The following is a 13,842-nucleotide window of genomic DNA, read 5'->3' as shown; positions in this document are numbered from 1 at the left end:
TGGAAGACAGTGATGCCCACATGACTGACGTGGGTAACTATGCGACAACTTGGAGTGGAAAAGGTTTATGTCCAGACATAGACTCTTCTACAGATATAAACCAATTAGTAGTCTCAGACATCTCTCTGTTCTTTACTCAAACCTCTTGCTCGCTGTTTTGCTTTCCCAACCCCAGACAGAAGGTATGGTCCTGTACAGCTTGGAAAGGTCTCCATGCAGTTGTTTGTCCTTGCAGTATCAGTCAACAGCTGTAAAATGTGATGTGAGCCCAGTCTCCTCTCTTCCTGGCTCTCTTCCTTCCCTGATACGCTGGCTCTCATCACTCAGATGTCTTCTACGTTTCCTGAAGGGAAAGGGGGAGGGAAAAAGAGTGAAGAGCTGTGTTTACTTCTTCGTATCAGGTGTCCACAATCCTCATGTTGCCCCTGCAATATATGAATGCATATGGGTGAATATCTGCTTACACAGCTGGTATGTGGGAACATCCCTACACCTTGCCACTGACTTTCTCATACGTCCTGCTCCAGATGCAGCCAGAGGGGAGAACAGAACTCTCAGCTCTCTGTGCTTGTGGCAGGTACATGCTGGAGCGCCATGTTGGACCTCAGGGACACACCTAAGTAAAAGGTTGGCTTGTAACAGACAATTTCTTTCCAGAATGGGTTGTTAGAGGTTGGAATGGGCTGCCCAGGGAAGTGGTGTAGTCCCCATCCCTGGAGGGGTTGAAGAGTCGGGTAGACCCAGCGCTGAGGGATCTGGTGGAGTTGAGAACTGTCAGTGTGAGGTTAATGGTTGGGCTGGAGGATCTTCAAGGTCTTTTCCAACCGAGATGATTCTGTGATTCTGTGAAGGGTGTCATTGCCTTTTCTCAGGGTTTTGAACCTGATGAAGGGGAAGAAATTTGTAAAAAAGCTGACTTTTTTTTTAACAAAAGGAAACCATACAAACCTGCTGGGGTCACCTGCAGCAGAAAGAAGCACTGCTGTCTATAATGCACTACAGGCACAGACCCTCCTGTGATGGAGCTGGTGCAACCCTGACTTGACACGTGCATACATCAACTTATCTACAAAGGGTCACAAATCACAGCTGAGTACCTTGAAGCTGAGGCAACCCCAGAAGCATGTCACTGACAGGAGATGACAAAAGGCTCCCCACAGCACTGCTGACACCCGTGTGGATTTGCTGCTGGCCCTGGGATGGAAGCCCCGGCACAGGAGCCACATTTCCACTACTCGTGTGTTCCACCTGAATCATCAGTTGCAGACTGGCCAGCCACAGCTTCGAGGCAGCCTTGCAGCCAAGCACCAGCACCAGCACCTCCTCCTGTTCAGGTCCTCCCACCTGACAAGCACAGCCAGACAAAAAGTCTCTGTCAAAAACGTCTTTTAAAAATGAGGCAGTTTTAAAGGAGTTTAGCATCTTGGAAATATTTTTCTTGGTTTTTTTTTCCTAGATGAATTTTTAAGGAAATTAAACAACAATTTTTAATGTAGTTTTCAGAATAGCTTGTTCAGCTCAATTTCAGCAAAGAAACTTAGGAAACTGCAGAGACATGAAGCTGGAAAGTGAGGTCAAGATGACCATTGCTGTCAAAAGACTTCTGTGGGAATTGCGTGGAAAATACCTGCCAGTGGGGATGATCACATAGGACTTGGAGATAGTCACATAGGTCTGAGTCTGTTTTAAGAGTTAGGGAAGAAAGAAGAAGAAGAGGGGTTGACTTCCCCTGAGCCTGGAAGAGGAAGGAGACCCTCCTCCTCACTGTCAGCAGGGGAAGGAGCCGCACTCGCAGATGTTCCCCTTTCCCTTAAGCTGGGTGTCACAGATTTCCTGGGCCAGTGACGGGACACAGGCCTTGCGGATGTTGCTGGCCGGCTGCCGGAGGCTTTTGTGATAAATAGGTCCAGCTAAAAAAAAAAATCACTGATTCGAGTAAAAGCTCTTCTTATTCTTTTTCATCAAAACAAGTGTAGGTTGGTTGTTTTTTTTTTTTTTCCCTAGATGTTAACTTGAAGGGGAAGGGAACGTAATTTCATTCCAAATGAAGAGTTTGGCATTATTTTGGCTCCCGAGGTGCTATGGTGTCACCCAGGAGCTGCGACTCAACTGGCTTGTCCCTGTGTGGGGCCTCCAGCCACGGTTCCTGCAGCATGTGATGCTCGCCGCGATGCATGACCTGTGTGTAAACAAGGTAACATATAGAGTCAGAAGAGAGAGGCAGTACGAAATAAGAGGCTGAAGTTCGTATGGGATATGTAAAGCTTGTCTCATTTAGTACTTCTTCATAGCATTAGCTTTTGTTGAAGGATTAAGCTGTCCTGATCTCCACTAAATCCAAGAGAATAACAAGCCAGTTATAATTAATCTCTTTTCTTGATTTTGGAGAAAATCCCAAGTGGTTATTTTTCTTCATCTACTAAGCCAATTTCAAGGAAAAACTGCTGTCAGTGTCAGTTATGTGAATAATATTTCTGACAGAACTTGAATCTGTGGAGTAGCTTTCCAAGTGCTCTCTTCTCTGATGGTTTGAGGTGTGTTTTATGAACGTGTGTGCATTTCATGTCCTTCCTCATGAACATGTCCACCTCCTTTGAGCACCCTAGGTATGTGGCATTGTTTTCCTTCTGCTTTCTTGCTCCATCTACTGGAACCAGTTCTACATGGCATTTGAATGAACAAATCATATGATGAGTATATTTATTTATTCTTGTATTAAAAAAAAAAAAAGAAACCTCTTTATCCAGTTTTTACAGATGATTTATTTTAGTTTTATAAAGAAATGAACATTTTGTAAACTAAATTTCCCCCTTTTTCAGGCTCTTACTTAGAGCCCGGACAGTAAGAATACTCTTCTAGATCTAAAAGTCCTCATAGGTTTTCATTCTTACTGACCTTCAGTGCTTCCAAACTCTTATGAAAATATGTTGTTTCTCAAAAGATTAGATGTAGCAAAACAACAAGTAAAAACCCTCTCTCAGCATCAACAGAAGGATGTTTTGTGAAGATTTGAATTGTACCAGCCATATGTAACTCTCATTTTTAAAATAATAATTAAAAAAGGAAAGCTCCAGAGAGATGAAAAAGAAGCTAAAACACTAGATGCCAGAGGAAAGCTTACACTACAACTGTAAGATTCAAGATAACTTTATTGTCACGTTTGTTTGTCCCTTGTTTAAAGAAGTGGCTAATGAAAAAAATTTTTGAAAATATTCCTGTTAAGAATTGGCTCGTTAGGACAGGGCCTTCTGTTTAAGTGCTGGGTGGAAAATGTTAGAATTTCTCTCTGCATTTGTACAGTTAAAACATCCACAGTTTTTGTCTTGAATTTCTGCTGTCTTTTGTGCATAAAATTTAGCAGGGTAGTCAGGAATCACTCAAGAAGCAGACTTCACTTTGTGGGTCCGATTCAGGTAGGGCTGTGATTTCTTCCCGTAATTTCCCTTTAAGCAGAGAACAGTTTGTTCCCCTGTCTATGAATTTCAAGTGAAACTGTTAGAACTTGTGAAATACCAGTATTGTCAATGTGCATCTAGCATTAGTAGTCAATGAAAGAATAGCAATTAATACTGAATGGACCGAGACATTTGATGCAGTAAAACTTATAAACACTAGCACTAGCAAGTCTCTTCCTCTGATTCTGTTATAGCAGTTGGAGCTCCAGCAAAGGATGAGGCTATGGGCTGAAATACGATATTGGTAAGTTCTGAAACGTATGTGTCTACCAACAAACAGCATGCAGACACCTTCATTTGAACAACAGTGTTATTCTCACAGCTTCCTAGGGTTGTTCTCTTGCTCCCCCAGTTCCACCTCCCTAACTAGCTTCTTTCTAGAATTAAAGGCACGACTTCAGTCTCAGAACAATCTTTCCTAAAAATGCGTGGTTCAGATAGAGGGCTGCAATAGCCTTTCCAAGTCGATGGATCACATCATTTCCCTGTTTATTCTCTCCCTGAATTTACTGAAATCAAACACTATAGCATGGGATAACAGGCACCCCATCACCAGAAGCTGTGTATCTTACACAAACTACATAGATTTAACTAGATTATGGATCAATATCCTTAGATTCTTACCTATATTTTTTATAACAGTATCGTGTACTACTTCCTCTTTTGTCAGAATACCAGAATTCTTTTAATTCCTTATATATTTAAACTCCAGGATCATAGTTTTCAAAAGCAAATCATTGTTGTGTCTGCCTTAAATCCATGCCACATGGAAGCACAGGATGATAGCTGTTCTGAAAATCAAGCTTACTAAAGCCAGCCCTAAAAAGACATCAGTATGTACGTAGACAAAATTACTAGTCAGTTTTGAAGAGTGATCCCATCTCAGGAAAATGCAAGGTCAAATCCCAAACTGCTGGCTGCCACATTTTCCATAGCATTGACATAGTGGGACTCATTGAAGACCATAGCAATGGAAGAGTTTGCTGTGGATGCACATTTTTTCACTGCTGCCCTGTTTCTCTACCTAAGTGGTTGAAAGCTGTACGCAGAGTTACATAGAAGAAACACTCTCTGATCAAGGGCATATTGAAACCAAAAGAAAAACTTCCACTGATTCCAGTGAGCTTTGAATCTGGGGATCTTGTCTCAGGTGGCCACATTAGAGACAGACATGATATAATCCTGTGATAGTAATCATTTTGATCATTAAAACTGTATCTGTAGAACTAGAACATCAGTGGGAATAGCTCAGAAAATACTGTATGTCTGAGTAGAAGGGTCGTTGTTAGTGACGTTCTTAAGAATCAGAAGTAAAGCTGCAGGATTGTGCTGACAAGCAGACTGAAAATACACATATATAAGAAGCTTTCATTAGATCATTATGTATGAATAAAGTGTATTATCGGGCTGTCTCCAGAGCTGTTATAGAATCTGATTAATTTTAACAATTTCATTGGCAGTGTGAAAGAGGCAGTAAGGCAGCCTGTTAATTAATGCAGTGATTAATAATTTAATAATAAATTAATAATTGAGTACATTTGCAGATGATGGGTAAAGGATGGGAACTGTAGGGAATATTCAGAGTTTTGGTAGTACTAAGGGATTTAGGAAGGGTTGAAACACACCCAGAAAATAGCTAAAGCAGAACCTTCCTCGAAAATGTTACACACAGGCATACAGAATCTATACTCATTTTCTTGCTAAAAATATTCTTCAACCTCCATTGTCTATGGGATTTTGAGATGAACCATGTACCGATGTCCTTTACAAGGTAAGAACTGGGAGTTCAGGTGTACATCCTCCTCCTCTCTCCGTACTTCTAAGTGCAATAAAGGCACTTTGTACTGGTATATCTGAAAATCTTGTGTTACACATGAGATGTCTTAATCAGTCTACGGTGTGGAGGAATTTACCTACAAGAATAGGTCACAAACAAAACTGGTTTATATTTTCATCTCAAAAGCAAAAGAATTAGACCAGACGGGGAATAGGAAGACCATCTGTGCCTAATTAAAGGGTGAGACTGCATAACAGCAACAGATGTTATATTATTGTAGTCAGAAGAGTTTATTGCTAACAGTGGTAAATATTGTGCATGTTGAGTTGGATATTTCCAAGCAATAATTTAACAGACATACTTCCACATAGGCTACCCTTTTCTTCCTGGACTACATTTCATTAGTTTTGAGTGTCATGAAAGGTCAAATTGCAGAAGAGGTTTAGATAGTGATATTTTCTACGTACTGAGAATGCTGAGGACTGAAAAGCCAATGATATCACAAAAAAGACATCTAGTGCTGATGATTAAAGAAAATGGGGAAGTTTGCATGATGAAGACATAACAGAAAGGCCTAACATTCCTACATCTTCATTCCGTTCCTGCAAACCCTCTTCAAAACTAGAGATAACCACTGTGAGAGGGTTCATCTGGCTGCGTGGATCAGATGGATTCTGTAACTGATGGTGTTTAGCAGAGCGTGACTCAGGAGCAGGGACCCCCTTCCATCTGGGTTAGTTTCTTCTCCTGAATAACTTCCAAAAGCTGTTTGAAACTCCCCTGCACCAACAGTCCGAAGGAGAAGCTGTGGTTAAATGGAGCAGCAAACTCTTTCAGTCACCATGAGCTTCTGCTGGCCACAGAGAGGTGGACACACCTTACGTTGCCCGATAATTACAAGGTCACATCCAATTATATCTGTGTTAAGGCTTTATACAAGCCCCATTCCTCCCTTTTGTTACTTCCTATTCACACTGTTCTGATTAGATGTGCAATTATGTACATTCCTATTAATGTAACTCTACATGAAGCCTAGAGTGTGGATTTGGTGGTTTGTGACTGGGTGTAGTACTCAGTGCGGTATTAGCTACTCACACACAAAAGCGTGTGGGTTTTCATTTGTTTGCTTGTTTGTTTTAATTAGGGTTTTCATATACTTTATAGTTAGAACAGTCCAAAGGGCTATGAAATTCTGAACTAAATGTGAAGAAACATATATGTACTTTCTTCTCTGCTTACTTTTTTCCTTTCTTTTGCAGAGATTTTAGATCGTTTTCATTGCTAAAGCAAGGAGTGACAATAGCTCACAGGTTTTATTACCTTTGTGCTTCTGCTGGCAACCCTGTTCTCTTCTTCCCTAGAGAGAGCTCTCCATGCATGTCTCTTGAAACAGTCTTTCTCTGCTTCTGAGAGACAAGTTATGGTAAGGGGGATCTTTGTGGGTAGGCTTACAAGTATCATGCTGATAAAAAGGGATCAGATAAAGTCTTGCTTTGTCCAAAAGAGATAAGTTAGAAACTGGGAATGAATGAATGCCCGATCAGTGATCTACAATTACAGGAGCTGATGGGAAGCAGTGTCAGGAGAATCCAGAGGTTGCCATAGAAATGTAACAAAGGATGCAATCCTCAGGGACTACACCTGAGTGAAGTACCAAACACGCAGGAATTCTCAGTGAATGAAACTCTCAAGTTTAAGAGAAAAATAGAAACCATATCACAGATAAAGATAATTGAGCTGTCTGTCCTGTTTGTGATATCATGGTAGATTCCATCTGGACGTCAGCCTTGATTGCTGCTATGCCGCTTTCCCAGCCTTGTTTGGGTGAAATATATAAACCTCAGGAGAACTTTCAGAGCATCAGTGTACGTCTGCCGGCTTCTCTAGTTCCTTTTGCTAGGAAATCTAGAAACACATTATCATTTTTGGACCATAGCAAGCATTTCAGTTGCTTGTTATGGAAATTCTGTGTAACAACAGCCTAATGAATTCAGCTTTGGGTTGGCGTTTTTCTAACTGTTTTTGAATGACTCACAGGGTTTAAAAAGACAAAAGGGTATTTCCTGGGTAGAGGGAGGGTATAGAAAAATCGTTCTATTTTAAGAAGAGTCTTAACTCTGAATATTCTCCACTAAACAAGCCACTGGAAAAGACGGTGCCATGCAACCTGTAAGCCTCTTTCTAAACCCATTTCTGCATGCACTCCCACCTACGTGGAAGAAGAAAGGGAGCATTATGATCATCTAAAGGTCTGTCAAAATTAATATTTCTACTGTTTGGAAACATTATGCTCCCCCCCATCAGAGGCATTCTGGAGTGAAGAAAAATGGTTGTATTTTAATCAGCTAAACAATAAACATAGACAGTTCCAAACCCCAAAATCCACTGACAGAATACCCTCCAGTGTAAATGAGGGAATCGATGTCATTAATACTGACTGCCTTAATAAATTAGACCATGGAATCCCCAACAGAGCTTGTTGGTCTTTTGAAAGTAAAATGAGACAATTTGTTTTTGAGGAGATACAGTGCCCTCATTTAAATGTTAAGCTTAAAGGGGGGAAACCAAGGTTTATGTCTCAGCCCTGCCCCAGATTTCCAGCAGGGAGACAAATTCTTAAAAAAAATATTCATTCAAGCATGCAGCAAAATTAAAACAAAACATGATGATAAAAAAACTCATGATGATAAAAAAGCATGCTGATAAAAAAACCCATGGTGATTAAAACAAAGCATGATGATAAATGGGGAATCTAGCAGTCACTAATTCTTTTAGTGATCTAAACATCTTAAGCACTCTGACTTGGGACATTAGGTGCTGGTCTTCTGCAACATAAAGCCCAAGTGCACAATCCAAAAGACAGCCCTTGGGATTCCTGTTGCTGTGCAGGGAAGGAGCTGGGCATCCTCCGAGGTGATTCATCTGCCCATCTCAGGCATCAGTGTTGAGATGGGATGAGCAGCTGGCTGGTGGTGGCTCTTCTCTCTCTGGTGACTGCAGAGGGAACCTACCTGAATTTTAATAGCTCTGTTTTGGTCATACAAATGACATCATCTGAGGCTCCCCAAGATGCAATTACATGACTTTTGGGCCTGACAGGAGTGTAGTTCACATGACCACAGGTGACTGTGAAGTACTTCTACCAAAAAAAAGCTTAAATGGTATTTAAGAAGAAGAAAATTTTTGTATAGTTTTCCTATCTAGCTCAATCAATTAGAAACACAAAATATATACACAGTCAATAGTTTATACACAGTATATTGTGTCAAGAGCTCTTCAAATAGCTTGTTTTAGATAATGTATACATAAAAAAGGAAGAAACTTTGTAATACTACACATTTTTTCACATTTACATGTCTTGAGCATACATAGTCAAACTGAGATCTGGGCAATATCCCTAGCAAATAGTTATTAATTAAAAAAAAAAAATTCAGAAGGGGGCAGAACTCTCTCTGAATTAATTTAAAATTCAGCAAATGAGTTTTGACAGGGGAAAAAGAAGAAAACATTTGGAGAGGTCAGACTTTTTTCAACAAAGTTAAACATTTGCAATTTTATTCAAGTTGACGTTATCATTTCAAATTTGATCTATTATATAGAAGGGATAAATAAACATAAATGAAATTTAAAAAATGAAAATCCAAAATGAAACCTTTAATTTCAGCCCAGCCTGAAACAGTTCTCTCATTTTCATTTTCTTTAGTTTAGGCACTGAATAAAAAAAAAATATTTCCACATCTTATTAAATTACCAAAAGTTCTCATAGAAAAAAAAAACTTTCCATCTAAGAGAACAATGCAATTCGTAGGCTTCAGAAACATATAAAATACCATTATAATGTTGAAGAGCAAACATATTGTATACAATGCCTGAAACCAACACTTCTTTTGGTTTGTGTTTTTGATGGTTTTAAAACCATTGTTGAGAAGACAAAATGAGAAGAAAATCTTTTATCCAGACTCTGAATTTCAAGTCGGGTTAGAGACAGAATCAACAGTGAAAGAAAGAGATTTTTTTAAGAAAGTTTTATTTTCATTCATAACAGAGTAATGTTCTTCATTAAATGCTCTTAGATGAAAGCTTGGTTAGTGAATATGTTTATCTTCCAATGAAATGCAGTTCTGCAAAATATTTTACAGTAAATGCACAACAGCAGCAACTTTTGTTACTTTATGCACAATGTACATGAAAATGCCACATGATTTACAGGGCTTGGTTCCATTCTCACTCGTCAGCTTCTCACTGGTGTTAGTTTAGTGGCCCAGTTCCTCTTGATACTGGCTGAATTCCCAGTCTAAGTGAGAGGAAAATCAAACATGCAGGGTTTGGGTTTTTTTTTTTTGTTCAGGACAACGAATAACAATGATCTTCCCTGGTTCTAGCAGCTTTACTTCATTCTGATGCATATGTTGTGGCCTCTCTGCTCATTAGCACATGCATTCAAGCTCCTGCTAAGCAAAACACAATATATCTGTAGATGAAAGTGCTCAGTGATTTTCATTCCTTCTGTTTCCCACAGCTCTGTGCCCTTAACAACAGCCCTGCATGCTCTGCAGAGACAGCACCAAGTGGCAGTGTACATTAGGAAGGCACAATGACTCCTTGAGACTCCACATGTCTATAAAGGATCCCCTGGCAGCTACAAGCCGTGAGACCACGCGTTGTGCGCTCTTTGCTGTGGTCGCTCAGATCTGCCAAAAGATAGATACTAACTAGAGAAGGAGTGCTCTTTCTATTCCCCATGCCCCACAGGGTGTCTGCAAGAAGAAGAATGGTTGCGGACCTACCACAGAGATTGCATGAGCGAGGAGAATTCCTACATGTCTACCCAACTCACATGCATCACCACAAGGACCAGCTACAGCCACAATACAGCCCTTGTCTTGCACTGATAAAGTCTGAAAATGCTGCAGCCCAGAGAGCGTATAAAATGTAACAGAGACCCTTGCATGTGGAGTTTCTAAGGAAGCAGAAGAAGCCTCCCTTTACCTGCCTGTCTCTTCCTTGACTGTCTCTCCCTCCCTTGCTCCAGGTTCAGAATCACATCATAGAGTAAGCAAGTATTGCAGAGGTAAGCACAGTATTTCCTTCCCTAAGGAGTCACACTTCTGTGTGCTGGGCGCTAAAGGAGGTAAAGCTGCCTTTTGGACTTCGGTTGAACTGACTGAAGGTGGCAGCCCGGATCCTTTCGCCTTTGGTCCCACTTTTGTGTTTCTGCTGGTCACGTGCGATAAAGCTTTCAATCAGCTTCAGTTTTTCATGCTCTTCCTTCAGGAAGAAGTCAACAAGCACAGCCTTCTCCCTTTTGATCTGTTCAGTGATGTCCTTGGGGATGTCAGGAATCATCCAATCAACCAGAACACTGAGGAACATCACCAAATTCTGCAAACACAACAAACGTGAAACAAGTATGAAAAATCCAAAATACTAGCGCAAAACCAAACCTTTGCTATAGCTGTGAGGCAGGTATCACACATTTTGCTGACGGTGTGTCATATTAAGCAGTTGAGTAAGGCCTTAGTTCAAGAAACGGCTCATGTTTATGCACAAGTCTCCCTCAGTGGAGAGGTTGAATTAAACACACGCTTCTGATCGGTTTGAAATGGGAAAGGACTTGGATTCATCAAATGATTCATGGCCTAAGTAGCTAAAAGAGCCTTATTCTTTGCAGGCATCCAAAGGTGCTCAGTTCTCAACATCAAATTCATTGAGACTGAGTTGAGAATCCATTACTATAAGGGCAACATCAGTGAAAGCATCCTCCAACACAATCATACCCTTGTGTTTTCAATGTGGCCTGAGCAGACAGCAGACAACTTTCATGGTCATTGTGTTCTCAAATCCTTGTGCGTGCTGACAAACAGAATTTTTATACCCTACCGCAGTGTGCAAACCACAACCCTGGACCTCAGGTGTCAAGGTCTTGACAGGTGATGCTTATAACACAGAGACAGGAAGCAGACCAGGCAAAAAGTTTTGCTTGTTTGTGAAACTCATAGATAAATTATGCTTTGGGGTTTATATTATCATGATAATGCTTTGAAAACTGCTGTGTTGTATAATGCCTTAAAATGTATGAGAATACTGTCAAGGCTACTAGCATGACCCCTCTATCCCTTTCTGAGACAATGAAGCTAATTAACCAGGGAATGTACTCTGTCAGGCTATTTGAAGCCCAGCATAACCAGTTGGTTTCAAATGTTTTGCAGCCAGTGGTGGAAAATTACTGAAGATAGAGAAAAGAAGCAGAAGAGGGCAATATGAACCAGGCAAGACTCATAGTCACACTTAGGAATATTTGGCAGGTGAGGAGAAAAGAGGCAGATTTCAATATGAGGAGTGGGCCCAATTTGGCTGTGGAGGGGTCCCAGATCATGAAAGGAGAGCAGAAGGCTTGTGCCATTCAAAAGGCAAGCCATGATAGCAAGTCCCTTGCCAGTGAAATCTCTACACTGGGGAGAATTCACTCCATTTACTTGTAGAAAGGAGCAAAATACCTTGGAGGATTTATTACTTCTGTTTGTTTCTTGCTTTGTGTGAAGATCAGCATTTAACATGCCTACATAGCATTTATGTGCTATTTAGAAGTGGTGCCCCTGAGGGTATAGAAGCTGACAGAGACCACTTAACGGAAACATTCAAGAGCCTGGGGTATTTTGGGGATCACTGCTAGTGCCAGGGGCTAATGCAGGCTGTGGGACTTCCAGGAAGGGAGGGGAAACATCTGCTGAGGAAGTGTGCCACAGTGCTGCAGCCCACTGACACCTCAGCAGGCTGGGTGCAAGCACAACAGGCTGGGTATCTGCAAACAGAAAAGCTTTACTGGACACTGGCTTCTTTGGACATGAATTTCAATCCATTCATTATGATATTTCTGTGTCTGAAATTGCAAAAACTCAACAGACTTACCTGAAATAGAATAACAAAAGCCAAGCGAGCAGATAAGACCGCCCAGTACTGTTTAGAAAACTCATACTGATTTTGGGACCAAGGTGGCTCTCTGTAGTCTTTGAACCTGTTGATGGAGACAACTCAGTTATCACACAGTTCCAGCAATCTTCTCCTGCACCAATTGCTTTGATTAACATGACTTTCCAACCACAAAAATGAAAGAATCAAATCCTCCAGACGTTCCTACTTCAACACTTATTATGAAATACAACTCCAGAATTAAACCTGGACTATCTCCACTGAATTTAGCAATCTTAGTGTGGTTTTCACAGTTGTAACCAAAATCAGAACATTGTTCTAATGTTGGAAATTTCCAGATTTTCCAGGATTTGCGAATGTCCCCTTTTTTTTGTTAACATTAAATTGATCTCAGTGTACAGGGAATAAAGGGTTGAAATTAAAGCACAGAGATAGCCCAAGGCATTTTCAGACTAAAGGAGACAAGGCTGCATTCATCTCACCTAAACCTTGGTTAATTTAGGGAATAATTCAGCCCACATAAAATCTGACTCACACTTTGGTGGTTCCTGTCTTTGCATTAACGACAGGGGGAGCCATGGGAAAGGCACTTCCTAAATTAACTGTCTAGCCTTAGACAGGAAAAAACAGAGCCTTAGTGGTTTGGTGTAAAGACTGATGCTTTTAGCTTTATCATTAATCATTTGGAAGTAAACAACAGGCTAATAAAAGTCACAGATGCTCCTAAATTGGGAAGTTTTGCAAATAGCAGGAAACACAGAAAGCAGTAAGAAATACAGACAGGAAACACAATGAGAATAATCTGGGGAAATGGAAAATAATTAAAAATAAAACAATTGAAGCATCTTTGAAAGGATAGAGTTTGAAAGAAAATGCAATGAAAATAGCCTGGAGCTTACACTGACCAGCAAGTTAGCACAAGTTTGAAATATGGCAGCAGGACAGTATGACTTGTGGATGTACAGACAAAAGGCACGATGGAGCTGGGGGGTATTAGCCCTTCTCTGAAGAGCTCAGGTAAAGCCACACCTGGAATGCTGCATCCCGCATTCAACTGTGGGGATTTCAGAGGGAAGAAAGGGGGAAAAAAAAAGGAGAAAAAGATAGCAACAAATTGAAGGCGGTTCAGCAAAACAATCCAGGGGCTGAGGAGACTGACTCACCAGAAAAGATTAAAGAAGAGCACATGTATTGCTCCACTTTGGTAAGTAACAGCCACAGTTGGACATGATAACCATTCACAAATTGTGCCCTTAGGACTGAAAGGGATAATTTAGTGCTGTTCACAGTGTTTGACTAGGAGTAATGGGATGAAATTAAGAAAGGGAAAATCTGTTTTGAATACCACAAAACCCTTCCTGACAGTAAGATTCATTAGACTGTGGAAAAGCCTCCATCGGGGGATAATGGAGAAGGTTCATATATAAAATCTGTCAGCTTCAGTTTGCAGGTGCGCTTACCAAAATTACCTTTAGGTCCTATCCACGTGGTTTTGCATGTTAAATTATACATTTACAATCCTCACACCCCCTACATACCCCCCCCCCCCCCCCCCCGCCCCCCCCCAAGAAATTCAGTCTGAAATGCTGGATGTCATTCTGTGCTGCACCTTCTTGAGACAAAGGACACAAGGTACAACCCACAATGGGTAGAGGGAGGAGGGAGAGGAGGAGAAAACAA

General features: G+C 40.8%; 1 protein-coding gene across 2 annotated transcripts in view; it reads right to left on the bottom strand.

The window, feature by feature from the left end:
* Window positions 1-8,625: 8,625 nt before the first annotated feature.
* Window positions 8,626-13,842, bottom strand: part of ANO2 (anoctamin 2) — a 195,504-nt gene continuing 190,287 nt past the window's right edge. For both annotated transcript variants that reach the window (XM_074825701.1, XM_074825702.1), the window contains 2 exons: window positions 12,142-12,247; window positions 8,626-10,614 (listed from right to left, as the gene is read on the bottom strand). In XM_074825701.1, coding sequence (XP_074681802.1) covers window positions 10,333-10,614; window positions 12,142-12,247 — 388 coding nt within the window. In that variant the 3' untranslated portion in view covers window positions 8,626-10,332. The remainder of the gene's footprint in view (window positions 10,615-12,141; window positions 12,248-13,842) is intronic.

This window comes from Strix aluco, chromosome 5 (assembly GCF_031877795.1).
Source record: "Strix aluco isolate bStrAlu1 chromosome 5, bStrAlu1.hap1, whole genome shotgun sequence".
Classification (NCBI taxonomy): domain Eukaryota; kingdom Metazoa; phylum Chordata; class Aves; order Strigiformes; family Strigidae; genus Strix; species Strix aluco.
Note: the sequence above shows the minus strand (reverse complement) of the source record. Positions and strands in the feature narration are given on the sequence as shown.